Source organism: Haliotis cracherodii, unplaced genomic scaffold (genome assembly GCF_022045235.1).
Source record: "Haliotis cracherodii isolate W230 unplaced genomic scaffold, xgHalCrac1.p SCAF_25, whole genome shotgun sequence".
Classification (NCBI taxonomy): domain Eukaryota; kingdom Metazoa; phylum Mollusca; class Gastropoda; order Lepetellida; family Haliotidae; genus Haliotis; species Haliotis cracherodii.
The window spans coordinates 5,623,473-5,641,678 of record NW_027266281.1 but is presented as its reverse complement, the minus strand read 5'-3'; the positions used below and the strand labels follow the sequence as shown (position 1 = coordinate 5,641,678).

At 42.1% G+C, this 18,206-nt stretch overlaps 1 protein-coding gene and 1 non-coding gene across 3 annotated transcripts in view; both read left to right on the top strand.

Moving 5' to 3' along the window:
• The first annotated feature begins 2,430 nt into the window (after positions 1-2,430).
• LOC139472797 (muscle M-line assembly protein unc-89-like) overlaps positions 2,431-18,206 on the top strand; it is a 36,235-nt gene continuing 20,459 nt past the window's right edge. The window contains exons 1-6 of one of the 2 annotated variants that reach the window (XM_071255265.1): positions 2,431-2,731; positions 5,125-5,291; positions 6,656-6,797; positions 7,150-7,482; positions 12,227-12,553; positions 13,835-14,173. In XM_071255265.1, the coding sequence (XP_071111366.1) occupies positions 2,653-2,731; positions 5,125-5,291; positions 6,656-6,797; positions 7,150-7,482; positions 12,227-12,553; positions 13,835-14,173 (1,387 nt within the window). In that variant the 5' untranslated portion in view covers positions 2,431-2,652. The remainder of the gene's footprint in view (positions 2,732-5,124; positions 5,292-6,655; positions 6,798-7,149; positions 7,483-12,226; positions 12,554-13,834; positions 14,174-18,206) is intronic. The other variant, XM_071255266.1, reaches the window with a different exon arrangement.
• Positions 16,805-16,937, top strand: LOC139472915 (U8 small nucleolar RNA). Its single transcript, XR_011653914.1, has one exon. It is a non-coding gene; the product is annotated as a U8 small nucleolar RNA (small nucleolar RNA).

Genomic DNA, 18,206 nt, shown 5'->3' with positions numbered 1-18,206 from the left:
GATTACCCTATGACAACTTCGTGGCTTTGGCATCATAACAACCCTACTTGATTCATTGGAAATGATGGCCTACCGAATCGAAAACATTCTTCCCCATCTATTGTGTCTTTATCCCCTAACGTGAGTGAGTGAGGTTTTACGGCGCTTTTAGCAATATTCCAGCAATATTACGGCGGGGTACACCAGAAATGGGCTTCCTTCCTAACGGGGCGGTCGGGTAGCTCAGTGGTTAAAGCGTTCGCTCGTCACGCCGTAGACCCGGGTCCGATTCCAGTCATGGGTACAATGTGTGAAGCCCATTTCTGGTGTCCCCCGCCGTGATATTGCTGGAATATTGCTAAAAGCGGCGTAAAACCATACTCACTCACTCAGTCACCCTTCCTAACAAAATGGTAATGAAATGTCTGGTTTCTCAATACATATTTGCAGGGCTCTTTAGCCTGTTACTGTGTAAGATGTTGCATTTTGTTAGTATGTTAGCACAAACATATACAAATACCCTGATACACAGAAAATATGGAGTATTATTGTTTTTAAATATTAAATAATCAAAGAATCTAATCAGATCCCCGAAAATGTAAACAAATTTAATCTCCTATTGGTAGGTCAGTTCTCAATTCATATTCAACATTCATACTTTCAACATTGGAATGCTTTCACTGAATTATTTTGCTTATTTGTCAGTTGAGTTTTCGTTTCCTGAATATATTTATATCAGCTTTTAGAAACATTTTGCAATTTGTATTACTTGATTCACTGGTTTCTTTTAACTACAGTAGAGACTATTTGTCTGAGACAAATAAATAGAGCTCTTGCCTATTGTCAAGCAAAACTGGTAACCCTCTCCAGATACCATAAAGAGCAAAATGATGTACCAGTACAAATTCGTGGCAGGTGATGAAATACGAAGAAATATTAATGTGAACCTTCAACCTAGTGTCACTACAACACTCCCTACAGCACGAGTCTCACAGCCAAGCCAGAGACAGGATGCCAAGGTTCCTGTTTTCGAGTGGTACGCCGGAGCGAGGTGCATGTATATTTCCTGTTCAACAATTATTGACACGAAGTCAGCCAGCATAGATCGAGCATCAACTGTCTACCAACATTTCAATTCTGAAAATCACTCCATCATTTGTATAGAAGTTAATTGTAATTGTAGTAATCACGGTGCGGGATCAGCATCTATATCAACGAGGAAGTTTTTTATCACGTGAAAAATAAAACACTCCACGACCAACGGTCTGCCGGCGATGATTTAGTTTGTCTGGGTGCCTGAATCTGCCGGCGTCAAGGGTGTCTTGTGGGTGATTGTAGACTGTACAACAACGCTCTGCCGGCGTCAAGGGTGTCTTGTGGGTGATTGTAAACAGTACAACAACGCTCTGCCGGCGTCAAGGGTGTCTTGTGGGTGATTGTAAACAGTACAACAACGCTCTGTCGGCGTCAAGGGTGTCTTGTGGGTGATTGTAAACAGTACAACAACGCTCTGTCGGCGTCAAGGGTGTCTTGTGGGTGATTGTAAACAGTACAACAACGCTCTGTCGGCGTCAAAGGTGTCTTGTGGGTGATTGTAGACTGTACAACAACGCTCTGCCGGCGTCAAGGGTGTCTTGTGGGTGATTGTAAACAGTACAACAACGCTCTGCCGGCGTCAAGGGTGTCTTGTGGGTGATTGTAAACAGTACAACAACGCTCTGCCGGCGTCAAGGGTGTCTTGTGGGTGATTGTAAACAGTACAACAACGCTCTGTCGGCGTCAAGGGTGTCTTGTGGGTGATTGTAAACAGTACAACAACGCTCTGTCGGCGTCAAGGGTGTCTTGTGGGTGATTGTAAACAGTACAACAACGCTCTGCCGGCGTCAAGGGTGTCTTGTGGGTGATTGTAAACAGTACAACAACGCTCTGCCGGCGTCAAGGGTGTCTTGTGGGTGATTGTAAACAGTACAACAACGCTCTGCCGGCGTCAAGGGTGTCTTGTGGGTGATTGTAAACAGTACAACAACGCTCTGTCGGCGTCAAGGGTGTCTTGTGGGTGATTGTAAACAGTACAACAACGCTCTGTCGGCGTCAAGGGTGTCTTGTGGGTGATTGTAAACAGTACAACAACGCTCTGCCGGCGTCAAGGGTGTCTTGTGGGTGATTGTAAACAGTACAACAACGCTCTGCCGGCGTCAAGGGTGTCTTGTGGGTGATTGTAAACAGTACAACAACGCTCTGCCGGCGTCAAGGGTGTCTTGTGGGTGATTGTAAACAGTACAACAACGCTCTGCCGGCGTCAAGGGTGTCTTGTGGGTGATTGTAAACAGTACAACAACGCTCTGCCGGCGTCAAGGGTGTCTTGTGGGTGATTGTAGACAGTACAACAACGCTCTGCCGGCGTCAAGGGTGTCTTGTGGGTGCTTGTAGACTGTACAACAACGCTCTGCCGGCGTCAAGGGTGTCTTGTGGGTGATTGTAAACAGTACAACAACGCTCTGTCGGCGATGATTTAGTTTATCTGGGTGCCGGCGTCAAGGGTGTCTTGTGGGTGATTGTAAACAGTACAACAACGCTCTGCCGGTGATGATTTAGTTTGTCTGGGTGCCTGAATCTGCCGGCGTCAAGGGTGTCTTGTGGGTGATTGTAGACAGTACAACAACTCGCATCAAGATGAACCCAACAAGAGGCAGGAAACTGTGTCGCTATGTTATGTGTTGGGTCCTCGTTGGAGGACTCCACAGCGCTGAAGGTAAGTTCATATGTTCAATTATAGTGATGTGCTGTAAGCGAATGGACGTTTGTGCCTCCTCACGGGTTGTTTCAGTGAGTTGGAGAGAGTTTATTTCAGTAAAGGGCCACCGGCCCATTAAACAGTACGATGAGTTAGTGAGTTGGGTTTAACGCCGCTTTTAACAGTATTCCAGTTATATCACGGCGTGTCAGCTTAATGTGGGAGGAAAGCCCGAAGTGATGCGAGTCTCAGACGTTTACCACTTCGGTGAAAGCAACGAGCACGGGTATGGTTCTGACAAACTTAGAAACATAATCGGGGCGAACGGGGATTCCAACCCACAATCATAGGTTTCTGGCGTGCCCAAGGGACGCAACTCTGCACAGCGAATCGCAGCGCCTTAGACGACTGGGCCACCCGTGCCCCCTACAGTACGATGACGTGTAATAAGAAAACAAATGCCAAATAAATGGCTTTTCATGTGAATAAAATGCAGAGGCCAAATATCGGAACCAATGACAGACCCTATCATTAAACACCATTATACTGGGCGTTCAATAATTCCGGTAAACCACCATTTCACAATGGGAGAAAACGGGGCATAATCGGCGACATTTACTTCATCAAATTTGCTAAAATAAAGATGCCAACGGAATTTCATTGATGTGGTCGTTTAATTCCAATTAAGTGTCTTCAGTTGATTAAATTTGCCACACAATGACTATTGTCACATTTTAATTTTTTTCATCCTCTGAAAAAGAGAATACACATGGGTGTGTATGCCACTGTACCAAATTAATTGAAAATAATATTATTAACATATCCTTTATTATGCCATTCACCCCCTGACATTTATACAAACACACACATAGTTACAATACACTAAATTGGAATTACTCAATTATTTTTCCAAAATTATTACATATATTTATGATTCATTTCATTGTGTAATAAGAAAACAAATGCCAAATAAATGGCTTTTCATGTGAATAAAATCCAGAGGCGAAATGTCAGAACCAATGACAGACCCTATTATTAAATACCATTACGGATCAAAAGTGTTTGTTTTTCTAGTTATTATACTCTATGGGCGCTAGCTCCGCTAAACCCACCACTTTACAGTGGGAGAAAACGGGGCTTAATCGGCGACATTTGCTTCATCAAATTTGCTAAAATAAAGATGCTAACGGTATTTCATTGACGTGGTCGTTTAATTCCATGTATTATGTATACGATTTCGTGATAACAGTGAGCTGACACGAAATATTAACGCACATATCACTGTTGAAAATGGTGTGTGTGTCATTGTTTACATTTCACCAATGTGACGACCACTTTCGAGTCTCGAAACAGTTTAAATAATGTTTTCTTCAATAAAAGTAGCAACGGGCGTTATTCTCGTGACGTATACATTGCAAGACCATTCATGAAAATGCTAAGAAAAAAAATAACCACCCGTTCTAAAGTTTTTTTTATAGTAAATACATGGCGTGTACGCCATGTTTGTTCGTCTAGTGGAGGCGGCCATTGTGCAGTCATTGCCTGGGTCAGTGTAGCCCCAGCGCAGCATACCCAGGGAACCAGGCTGTGGGACAGTGACAACAGTCAATATAGTTGAAACCTGTTTCTGATACAGTGTCGTAACTACATACAGGCAAAACAACAACTGCCCACACAAATTGTTTCTACTTCCCTTTCGCGGCAACCCAACGGCCTGTCCGCTAGAGTAGTCGCCCTTTATGACCTAGTTTATGAGTTTGCATAGTCTGTCTGGCCTGTCATAACATTACGAAGTGACGAACTTATTTTTTGTCCTGGCCATTGCTGTGTATATGCTATACATATGTTCATAACGAACTACGGTTATAACAAACTAAAATTTGTGTCCCCTTTGAGTTCGTTATAACCGTAGTTTACTGTATAAGGAAAAGCCTTTCAGCGCGAGGATCATTTTTATCTTTCAACATCAACATGTGTCCTATACTGTAAATTTACTGCCTCTGCACCTAGAATATGTTATTTTTATTAATGCCGGAATTGGCAGAGCAAGATATCTTTCTACATTTATAAGTGATTTTTGTACGTTTAAGACCAACTTTTAACCTTTTACCCATTCACACCCTACTTTCATTTGTTATTGATTTTGTGGATTTCGCTAATTTCTTGATAAGAAACTACATTATATGCACGCCACGCACACACACTTTATTGTATCTCCTTCAGGATGTTGGGGTGGTCGGGTAGCCCAGTGGTTAAAGCGTTCGCTTGTCACGCCGAAGACCCGGGTTCGAATCCCGACATGGGTACAATGTGTGAAGCCCATTCCTGGTGTCCCCCGCCGTGATATTGCTGGAATAGTGCTAAAAGCGGCGTAAAACCATACTCACTCACTCACTCACTCACTCCTTCAGGATGCAGTGGGCGCTACACGGGCTCGTCCGGCTACATCTCCTCCCCTCACTACCCTGGCGATTACGATGACAACCTGAACTGTACCTACATCATTGATGCAGGAGAGACATTGATCACTCTCGTGTTTGACGATTTCCAAACAGAGAGTCGGTACGATGTTGCCGAGGTATGTATGGTAAAAATACACCAGATTTATTTATCTTATAGAAAATGTTTTTACAGTCGGAAAAGAGGAAGTGCTACTGAAACACTACTGATACTAACGAGCCTATTCTGGAATAGAGGGACACTTGGGCCAAGTCGTCTAAGGTGCCGCAATTCGCTGAGCAGATATGCACGCCAGGAACCTATGATTGTGGGTTCGAATCCCGGTTCGTCCCGGTATTTTGGTAAAGACAGGAAAAGTTGGTCTTTTGAACGGAAATTTCTGGTAGATTTGAATTGGAGAAAGATTTCTTGAAGATAGTAAGGGCCAGTGTTATGAAGAGGCTGGTAGACAAGAAAGGACTTTAACATCAATCCTCTCGCGGATTCGCAGCCAATGTAGCGTCTTCAAGACCGTAGGTTACAGGATTTTATTCCTGACCAGTAATATGAGAACATGTGAATGCATTGTAGCTAATGCCTCCTATTTGAGCGTGCCTTTGTCAGAACAGACTGCTACTAGTCTTGCTAAAATGTGTGACAATGTATAACCCTGCTTAATCAAAAATATTTGTTAAGAATTAGGCAGATGCATGGGTCACCAAAACGTCCCGTTGGAAACGTCTTTGGTGTCTGCCAATGTGTAATCAGCAAGGAATAGAATCGATACCAGACGCGTGGATCAGCCATCAATCGACATGCAGGTGGTCCACAGCGATCCACCACACAGCGGGAAGACAGGTTTTTTCCTGATTGCAGCAACACGTTATCACTTCGTGACTGCCATCACACTCAGAAACTACCTGCAGAATATCAGTGGCGTTAACGTATCTACTGAGGCAGTGCGTAATCGTCTACGTGAGGCTGGTCTCCTGTCACGGAAGGCATGCATTCGCTTCCCCCTGACTCAACATCACAGGCAGTCACGTTGTGACCACGTCAATTGGACACACAAGGATAGGGCTCCAGAACTTTTCCCTGATTACAGGACTTTAGATCAGTCCTCTTCACAGATTATCCAAGACGTCATCGCGACACCAGTCTATAACAAAACCGATAATTTTGTAGTGTTCTTGACAACTTCAGTTTGGAAACAGTACGGACATTTATTACGTTCATTCTTCATTTAAGGATAAGTAATGACATTGTTAATTACGATTAAAATGCATTGTACATGCAATGTTCACAACTTTGATTATATCAATGACTAATCAATTTAGGTTTAGTTTTGTTTCCTTTGAAAATCCCTCTCATCGTGAAATTGAAATATCAAATTACTTTTAATACAAATAATTAGATATATCAAGAAAAATAGATAAGAAGACATAATTGCCTAGACCTACATAATAAAGATTTCCATGTAGTTACTCTGTTTGTAAACTGCAGGTTTACGATGCCTCCGACAACCTCCTAGCCCGCCTATATGGAGACAGACGGGGCTACATTGTCCAGTCAGCCGTCTACTACCGTGTTGTGTTTACCACAGATCACAGTGATGCCAGGAAAGGGTTTAAGGCTGTATGGACAGGTATGTTAACTTTGAAATGTGTCTCCTTTCACTTCTTTTCATCACTACCTTACACATGGTTGTTGTTTTTGTTGTTGTTTTTGTTGTTGTTTTTGTTGTTGATTTTGTTGTTGTGTTTGTTGATGATGATGTAGTTGCTGTTGTAGTTGTCTGTTAAAAGATGAGGCCAACTTGCAGCACACTCACCCATTCAAATTCTTGTCACCGCTATTTTGCCTGTTATGCGCAATATTTCTTTTTTTATATTTTGTTACAGTCAACAGTGTTTTAAATGTATAACAAGTACACTGCCAGAGAGTTGACCATATTTTGATGTCCTCTTTTCGCTTTTCATAAATCTTTTCTTTTGCAGTTGACAGCACTGAACATGCCAGGTTTGGCGGCTATGCCACGTTGTCGTGGACTCTCCCGAAACCTGGGACGAGGGAGTTGAGTGTGTGTAACAGTGAGACAAGGAAATGCCTTCTGCACATCACAGACTATAATAACGTCAGAGCTGCCAATGACCAGTTCACCTCTAGAGTGAGATTCATCGGAAACGTGTCATCATCTGGAACGGGCTTGTTCAGATTCACGCTCTCTGATGTAACTCTGGAGGATGAAGGTCGGTACAAGTGTTACAGAGGCTCACCAGACTCGGGTGGACCAGTCATCCCTAACTGTGGACAGAATATGGTTGTGCCGAGTAAGTAATATTCAGAAAGTCCTGTTTTCTAACTGACACATATCCGTTCAAAAAACACGCGTACCAAACCCTTGAATGTCACTGTGATATAGATACTGTTGGTCGTTTTTGAAATCTTTATTTAGCTTTCAAACCATGTATTCATTGGGTGACATTTTAGATGTCTTCTGAGTTTATTGAATACCATGACTACATATAGAGACGTCTTCTGAGTTTATTGAATACCATGATATATAAACTAGTGTCCAAAAGAAACGATACCACCTGTTTGCAACGACATAAAAGAAAAACTAAACAATGCAGAAGTTTAGGATTGGTGTTATGCTTTTGAGAAATCCTTTCACAACATCTGTACAAAAATTTCATTTCAATAAAATCTGTACAACCAATATGATAAGCCTTTAAAGATGGGTGGGGTCGAAAAATGAACATTTCGTTAGAGCACTGATCACAGAAACAACGGGAAATGTCACACCACACGTCTCAAAGTCAAGTCAGTAGCGGGTATGTCCACCGTGAGCATCAATACATGCCAGAACACACCTACGGACTGATGACGTCAAACGTCTGATGACGTTGGGAGTGATGCGTTGCCATTCCTCGAGGAGACATCGTTCCAAGTCCTGGACGTTGACTGGAGGCACACGGCGAAGTCGGATTTGCCGATCGAGGTGGTCCAATAAGTGCTCGATGGGATTCATGTCCGGTGAACATGCGGGCCATGGCTAAACCTGTACGTTGGCGTTGGCAAGGAAGTTCTGTGTCAATCTTGCTGTGTGTGGCCTTGCATTGTCATGTTGGAAAAGGAGTCCACGAGGCTGTTGCTGAATAAAGGGCACCACAACAGGCCGTAGGATGTCATCAAGATAACGCTGTGCATTCAGGTTTCCACGAATTACGACAAGCATCGTTTTGACGTCACCACATATGCCACCCCAAACAATTAACCCTCCACCTCCAAACGGCCGGACCTCTTGGATACAGATAGGCGCCAAACGTTCACCAAATCGTCGGTATACAAGCTGCCGTCCATCGTTTCTGAAGATGAGGAATCTGCTCTCATCAGAGAACATAACACGTGCCCAGTCCCGCCGTTGCCAACGTCGAACTCGCCTGGCCCAGATCAGTCTGTTGTTCCGGTGTCGACGCGTCAGGAGCGGTCCGCGGTAGGGATGACGTGGCCGGATACCATACTGCCGTAGTCTCCTGTAGACGGTCTGTCGACTGATCCTGTGTCCCAGTGCTGTAGCCGCAGTGGACGTCGCTGTTACGGTGCGGTTCCTCAGGTGTAATACCCGGATGTAACGATCTTCACGGGGCGTGGTTACTCGTGGTCTTCCACTCCTGGGCCTGTCTGACGTCTGACCTGTCTGACGTAACCGCTGCATCAACCTGGTGATAGTGATGCGTGCGCAGCCCAACCTTCTGGCGACGTCGACGTGTGACGCTCCTTGTTGGACCATTCCAACGGCTCTCTCTCTCTCGATGGCTGTCAAACGTGGCATATCTTGTGTTCTTTTTGTTGCTGTGATATCAACGTGTCTGATCAGCCGTTATATACAGTTTTTTTATGCACGTGCAGAACATGCTAGAGAGGGAAATGTCACTTTCACGAAATTTACGTTTTTTCCCGGAAGTGACCACGTGTTCCCGGTATTTTTTATCGACTATGCTGTGTTTGGGATGTGCAATACGAATTGGCATGTTTTCATACTAGACAATTCACTTAGTAAAAAACAATTTTGAAAATAAGTTGGTATCGTTTCTTTTGGACACTAGTTTATATGGATGTCTTCCAGGTATATTGAATACCATGACTACATATATGGATGTCTTCTGAGTTTATTGAATACCATGATTTCATATATGGATGTCTTCCAGGTATATTGAATACCATGACTATATATATGGATGTCTTCTGAGTTTATTGAATACCATGATATACATTTTTGTACATATGGATGTCTTCCAGGTATATTGAATACCATGACTATATATATGGATGTCTTCCAGGTATATTGAATACCATGACTATATAAATGGATGTTTTCTAATTTTATTGAATACCACGACTATATATATGGAAGTCTTCCAGGTATATTGAATACCATGACTATATAAATGGATGTTTTCTGATTTTATTGAATACCATGACTATATATATGGATGTCTTCCAGGTATATTGAATACCATGACTATATATATGGATGTCATCCACCGCTTGCTGCTCTACAGCGATGAAATCAGTCATGTGATGAGGATTTTAACAAAAGCCATAATCATCCACAATCATGACATGATCTTGAATTTGCGTGTAATACTGACACGTCTCTTGTCATGTTCAAAATATTTGACTCATTGCATTTATCGTGTTCTATATGTACCGATTTCTAGGTTCACCTTCGAGTTTCAATTAGGGAATCAACGCGTGACAATGTTTGCTCTTCATTTCAATATTTCAAACAAGCTCTACCAACCCAGAGTACTGATAAGGTTTAGTGTGCAGGCATGGTATGGGATGCATACTGGAAGTAATGCGGCTCTATGCCTACATTTTGTACAATGTATTAATACACACTTGGCTCCCATCACAACGACACGTATAAATGGCCTAATATAGCTGAAAATTAATTAAAAATCGTTGTTTGCATACATATGATAAAAACCAAATAGCATTTCATATCAAGTATAATATCCCTTGTGAAAAGATCTTTATTGCTGGAGCTTGGATAGAAACTATTCCCCTCAAGGCATAAACGTATTATGAAATAGGAAGCTTGTCAGCTACTCTTTGATAATGTCAACCACGGTTCTTTATGTGTGCTTCTTATTTTATGTCAAATAATTATTTCGGTTTATCCTTATTAACCATCCGAGAAATGTTTGTGAAGGGCAAGGCACATGAGAACATCCAGCCGCAATTTCATTTGTGTACGGTGTATAGGGCTCATAATATTTGTAATTATGAACACGAACTATAAACAACAATCTGGAGATCACAAACAGCAACGTTGTAACAACTGCCAATGTTGTAATATGGTTCCTACAAAAAGGCCAGCATAAGAAATGGCCCAGAAAAGAAAAGAAAACAGTCAATCGATCTTTGTTTGAATCAAGGATTGTCAATCGACCCAAGTTCTAGTGTAGAATAAAACAAGATCAAGACACGAATACATTATAATGTATCACCTACATAGCTAGTTTATTATCCTATAATTGTTATACAACATTTCTACACTGGTACTTTGAAGTTATTTAAAACACCAGTCTTAGAATCTTCAAAAGTGTGGATTTACTTGTCACGTGATGATTAAATTACAGTTCACTTGTACCACAGCAGGCTTATGTGAGCCGGTTTTTATTGCATATACATGTATTTTAAAACTGCTTTTAACATTACCCGATGCTTAACTAATGTATAGGTTGGTAAGATTTACATATATATCAAATATTGTAATCGGGCATACCTCACTAGGAATGGCTGTCCTATCAATCAATATCCTCTCTCTGATCATTTGACGACCGCCAGCGTGGTCTAGTGGTAGAGCGTCCGCCCGAAGGTCCGGGGTTCGATCCCCAGTCGCGTCATACCAAACGACGTTAAAAGTTGGTATTTGTTGTTACCATGTCTGGCGCTCGGCATTAAGGGGCTAAAACAAGGACTGGTCGGCTCGGAGTAAGTATAATGTCTGAGTGGGGTATTCATGTGAAACTGCGACAGGATATCTCAGTGTGCTAGCACTATAAATCGGCATCAGTCCGGACTAGTACAAGCAGCCGCACACACACACACACACGTACATGCACGTCGCTATATAAGTGCAATAATATTGGACGCGACGTTAAACCTCATTTCACCTCACCTGATCATTTGACACAAACTATTATGTCTGTCAATTTCACAATTTCTAATTCTTCTACGTCTACCTTCTTCCTGGGACCTTCTGGTTCGGCCATCAGCAGGTCCATCAGTTCGTGTGGCATGAGATCATTCCTCCTCAACTCCCATTTTACCATGGTCAGGTCCATCACAAATATTTACTTCATATTTCAATATTGACACTTTGTCACTTTTTTCTCCAAGTACTGAGAAGTAGTGAAATAGAGAATCTCACCCGAGTGTCTTTTGATATCAAATATATCAACACGAGTTGATAAAAGTGGGAAAACTCCGAGGCTTGCCGAGTGTTGATATATTTGATATCAAAAGACATGAGGGTGAGATTTTATTCATCATCCAACATCATTCTTCCAACTATTTCAGTTTGTAGAAAGTAATAAACAGTGTCTTAAACGAAAAAGTACTAACAACTTTAGTAGCAGAGCCATTAGTGATGTCATTTGATTGTGACGCCATGGTAACCAACAATGGTCTGCAAATCATTGTGATACAATTACATTGCAGCGATATCTACAGTATAGATATCGCTTGGTCTCACCCAAACGATATCTCCTGTTGGAGCCAGTTTTGGATGATAATATACCTTCTCATGAAGAAACTGTCATTGTTGAGAGAGGGGGCAAAATTGTTTGTGTCTGACTATGGAAAATAGTATTGGACAATTTGAGTTAGTTCTTAGTTATTACGCTAGCTCTGGCTCTATACAGTATACTAAACGTGTTTAGGTTAAAATAACACACAATATTCTCCACAGTGTGACATCTGATCCCCACGAGATGATCCAAACATCCATCCTGATTTTCAGTCACTTCCAAACTGTACAGACGGCTTGTTGTGTTTCAGCTGCTGCAAACGTCTATGCTCGTCTTGGTAGTACCGCCTTATTGTCCTGGAAACTAACTCCCCCTGGAACCAGAGAGTTCACAGTGAGACGTAATTCATCATCAAGTCTGTTACATGTGACCAACTATAACAAGGTGGGCGTCACCAGTAGATACAGGACGAGGGCAGTGTTTACTGGGAACATCGACTCGTCAGGATCTGGTGTGTTCAGTTTCCTGCTGCATGATGTTGTGTGGTCTGACGGTGATGGCTACATATGCTACAGAGGTTCACCTGGCTCTAGGGGGGATCAGATGTCTGACTGTGGACAGCGGCTTGTTGTCATACGTGAGTATGTTGGTTGGTTGGTTGGTTGTTTATCGCCGCACTCAGCAATATTCCAGCTATATGACGGCGGTCTGTAAATAATCGAGTCTGGACCAGACAATCCAGTGATTGACATCATGAGCAACATTGGTTGCTGAAGACCTATTCACTTATATTTGACTTCATGTACTGATGTGAAACTGACATTCTTCACGACGACCGTGATACAGCTGTCACAAGAACATAAAGTGAAAGAAAAATTATCTGGTCGGTCTGGACACTATTATATGTTGGACAAATCCATCGATGTGATGCATGAAAATATGAAATAATAACATTTTGAATAATGCAATCATTAGATTACATATATACCGTATTCGCCATATTAAGCGCCATGATGCAATATACGTCTTCTGACCAATGTGTAAGTAATGTTGACACCCACTACAAAAAACGAACAATTAGATGACAGTCATTGTTTTTAGATTACAGATTTCTTTCAGAAAACAAAGCCGCAGAAAGAATATCTAATTGTCAATTAATTAGTTAATTTCATAGTTGTTTAGTTACATCGACGTTACACCATATTTGTTCACTACCGCTCGATCCTTGAAAACAAATGTAACTCCTTGTGAAGAGGTTTAAAAAACGGCACCCTTTGTCAATTTTATGACCGCCCTTAAGGTGACTGCAGTTTGTCCTTGTGAAAGATCTGTACGGTGGCCCATAAGGGACATGTAGTCTGTTTTTCAATATTTTGATGTTTTTCACTTACTTTTATCGTAACCGTTTGCAAATTAAAACAAATTCTCATACAAATATGTGATAAATCATGTATAAAAACAACCGAAAACATGGAAATGTACTTTCAAGTAGCTATTGAGTCGCAGATGTGAAGCGAAAATGTCAAAAACTAAAATGGAAATGTCAAAAACCGAAACGAAAAGGTCAAAAACTAAAATGAAACCACAGAAAACTATTTCCACCGCGGTGGAAATAGTTTCCATTTTAGTTTTTGACATTTTCGCTTCACATTTCACGATTCAATATATTCTGTACACATGATTAATCACATATTTGTAAAACAAATCGTGTTAATTTGCAAAAGATTACGATAAAAGTAAGTGAAATATCAAAATATTGAAAAACAGACTCCATGTCCCTTATGGGCCACCGTAGATCTGTGTGTAAGAGAAGCTCTTCTTGGTTAGGCATTTAGAAGTTGTAGCTCTGTTGACTACCTGCAGTACTGATACTGTCTATCTGATTACGGAAACCTGGCGTTGTTTTCATGGCTGACAGATATTCAAGACCCGTACATCGTTGCCCCGGACACTGTTGCTTATGACAGCAGTGTGACGCTGGCATGTACATCCACCATACGCACCTTACACCACCGCTACATCACTGACGTCATTGTCACCTGGAGGAAGAATGGCGCCCAACTGGAGACAGGAGGCAGGAATACCCTGAAGGACGACAGCGGGTGGCGATGGTGGTACTCCTACCTCTATTTCTACCGCAGCAGGCTCACCATCCATGATGTGATGGAAGAGGAGGAGGGGGACCGCTACACATGCCATGTTGACGTAGACCACAGATGGCAGACTGATTGGAGTGCGGAATACATCCTGTGTAGAAGTAAGTAGAGGTTTTATGCCGCTTTTAGCAAAAGTCCATAGACGTAAGTACATATGTCTTAATTGTTGCGGGGGCACGGGTGGCCCAGTCGTCTATAGCGCCGCGATTCGATGTGCAGAGTTGCGTCCCTTGGGCACGCCAGAAACCTATGATTGTGGGTTCGAATCCCGGCTCGCCCCGATTATGTTTCTAGGTTTGTCAGCAACATACCCGTGCTCGTGGGTTTCACCGAAGTGGTAAACGTCTGAGACCTGCATCACTTCGGGCTTTCCTCCCACATTAAGCTGACACGCCGTGATATAACTGAATACTGTTAAAAGCGGCGTTAAACCAAACTCACTCACTCTTAATTGTTGCTTTTTTTGTATTGTAGCAGGACGTGGAGTCATCCCACAAATGACATCCTTACCTTGTCAGCTTGCAGACGGGGTTAATCTCGTTGGTCATGTGGACAAGGCGTCCGACCTCTGATCAGAAGGTCCGTGGTTCGAATCCCATCAAGTTACATTGGCACCAAACGTGGGGCTTAGCGCGTTCATATTAAATTTAAGCAAAATTAGTCTCAGTATCCTACTATGCAGCCCGGGACGTGCCTCCAGTTGACGGGGGAGTTTGTAACAGGGCGTTGAGTCATCCCACAGATGACATCCCTACCTTGTCAGCATGATTACGGGGTCAACTTCTTTGGTCATGTGGACAAGGCGTCCGACCTTTGATCAGAAGGTCCCTGGTTCGAATCCCATCACGGGACTAGGAAATTTTATAGCCGCTACAGTATCATTTCAATATTTTTTTTATATCCACAACTGAAATGTATTAAAGATGTTTCAAATATGGAATATCCTATTTATTACATAGTTTTTGTGTAGGGGTCTACCAGAAACTTCAAGTATTTCATTTCCAATTTAAAACCTTAAAACGTAAATTCTCCCTACCTAACACACAGGGACGGTTCACCACTCCTTGTAATGGCGACTTAAAAAGTACTTTCGTGTTGGCAAAATCGTAAATAATATTAACAAAATGGTAAGAATTATTAGAAAAATTCATACAGAGATCACAAGGCCGAGATGTCTTCTAACACGGAATTTACTTTTCCAGGGTTCTGAAAATTACAGAATGATACAATGTAATTGAATGTATCCATCATTCCCTGTCATTACAATACATGTAATTAAGTGAGTGAGTGAGTGAGTTTGGTTTTACGCCGCTTTTAGCAAAATTCCAGCAGTATCACGGCGGGGGACACCAGAAATGGGCTTCACACATTGTACCCATGTCGGACATGTCATTAAACATGCTGAAGTGATGTGACTATGCTTGTCGTAAGAGGCGACTAACGGGATCGGGTGGTCAGGCTCGCTGACTTCGTTGATGCATGTCATTTGCGTTGTTCGATGCTCATGATATCAATCACTGGATTGTCTTGTCAAGACTTGATTATTTACAGACTTCCATCACACAGCTGAAATATTGCTGAGTGTGGCAATAAACAACAAACAAACAAACGAAGTATGAACTGATATGTCAAGGTATTATTGAAATAATGTTGAACCTCACTCACACATACCATTTTAAGCAAATATAGTATTATTTTCTGGTATTTCCTTTGGCGGCCAGATTCCAATGAGTGAGTGAGTATGATTTTACGCCGCTTTTAGCAATAATCCAGAAATATCTTGGCGGGGGACACCAGAAATGGGTTTCACACATTGTACCCATGTCGTGAATCGAACCCGGGTCTTCGGCGTGACGAGCGAACGCTTTAAACACTAGGCTACCCCACTGCCCCCAACTACCAGATATCAACCTTTCCGTAAAGCTGTATGACATAATCTTTAACATTGAGATTGAACTGTCCTTTTTTCCCAGGATTGTCAGCAGTCTTTGTAGAGTAAACTACGTTTATAACGAACACGCTTATAACGAACTGACGGATATAACGAAATGTGCTTTTATCTCGTTCATTAGCTCTATATTTGCTGTATATATATATATGCTTATAACGAACTACGGTTATAACGAACTAAAATTAGTGGTCCCTTTGAGTTCGTTATAACCGTAGTATACTGTATTTTGCGTCTGATCAGACTGTTCTTGTTTAATCAACTTCAGTTCGAACTTGATGAAACACACACTTGTCAACATATTCCGAGTCTTTGTAACATCGGGTTGGTTGTAAACGCGGCTGTCAGGCGTATTGAGTGCGTTCAGTGTAACAGTGAGTGAGTTGGGTTTAACGCCGCTTTTAACAGTATTCCAGCCATATCGCGGCGTGTCAGCTTAATGTTGGAGGAAAGCCCCAAGTGATGCAGGTCTCAGACGTTTACCACTTCGGTGAAACCCACGAGCATGGTGTGACAAACCTAGAAACATAATCGGGGCGAACCGGGATTCGAACCCACAATCATAGGTTTCTGGCGTGCCAAGGGACGCAACTCTGCACAGCGAATCGCGGCGCCTCAGACGACTTGGCCACCCGTGCCCCCTCATATATATGTGATGCAGACCAATGTCACAATGAGAATCCCAGGCATGGCATGTATGCTTAAATGTCTTACCTTCCCCACCCCGTCAAGCATTAGATTTCTCAATAGATTTCAGATGACGTTTCCTTATCTCTGGTCACCACGTTTAGTTATTGTAACATCTTACCTGTGGGCCTCCGGGCCCCAGAACATGATGACATCCGGAGAATGATGGTGATGAGTTAAACTCCGGGAGTGGGGAGGGAGCGCAACACCCTCTGATACTCGCGTCTGATTGAAAAAGAAAAAAAGAAGATTTTTTAAATTTTTTTTTAAATGTTGAGCAATATCCCAGCAGTTCTAGTTTTTGGTGTTCACATTTCACAACTTGTGAGGTACAACCAAGCATTCCCTTTCTAACAAGATTTAAAGAGATTCGACTCTTGCTCAGAAGTTGTTTGATCAAGGTTACAACATTCAAGGCATCAGTAAAACTTTCAAAATGTTTTATGGTAGACGCATCAGTGACAAAAATGATATCCGATGCATTTCCTAATGTGACTGGTTTTTCAGGTGAATAATTGACTTGTATTTGCATGTGTTTGTGACGGGTGCCATCGGTGGGGCAGGATACGCTCACCTTTTCACGAACAATTGGTATCATCACTATTTTTATGGGGTCGGTGGGGAAGCCGAGTGGTTAAACTGTCCGCAAGTCCTGGGTTCGATTCCCGACATGGGTACAATGTGAGAAGCCCATTCCTGGTGTCCCCAACCGTGATGTTGCTGGAATGTTGCTAAAAGCGGCGTAAAACACTAATCCCTCACTCACAATAGTTTTACAGTGATCCATAAACACAAGCTCATGCTATAGTCGGAATCATATAATCGATTCTGCTTTGAGCATACGGATTGAAATTGGAAAGTTCGCTTTAATTTAAAACCTGTTCTCATCAGTTTTAATGTTAATTGTACCTGCTTCAGCTATTGTCAAAGAACCCTTTTGTTTAACTTTGAGCGTACGGATTGAAATTGGAAAGTTCGCTTTAATTTAAAACCTGTTCTCATCCGTTTAAATGTCAATTGTACCTGTTTCAGCTATAGCCAAAGAACCCTTTTGTTTAGTATACATTAAAAACTTAGAAACCGTTTAATGTTTAGTTATATGCAATAAACCAGAAGTTGTTATCCATAAAGTTGTACGTTTTCTTACTTCTAGAATGCCAATCAAACAGTCAGTTGAGGGAGGTCTTGCGTTTTTAGAGCATTTGACAACTTCGCATTGATGTGTGACTGAAACACATATTATGCACCTTATATGCCGGCTGATGTTGGTTGGTTGGTTTGTTGTTTAACGCCGCACTCATCAATATTCCAGCTATATCACGGCGCTCTGTAAATAATCGAGTCTTGACCAGACAATCCAGTGGTTGATATCATTAGCATCGATCCACGCAATTGGGATACGATGACATGCATCAACAAAGTCAGCGAGCCTGACCACCCGATCCCGTTAGTCGCCTCTTACGACAAGCACAGTCGCCTTTTACGACAAGCATAGTCGC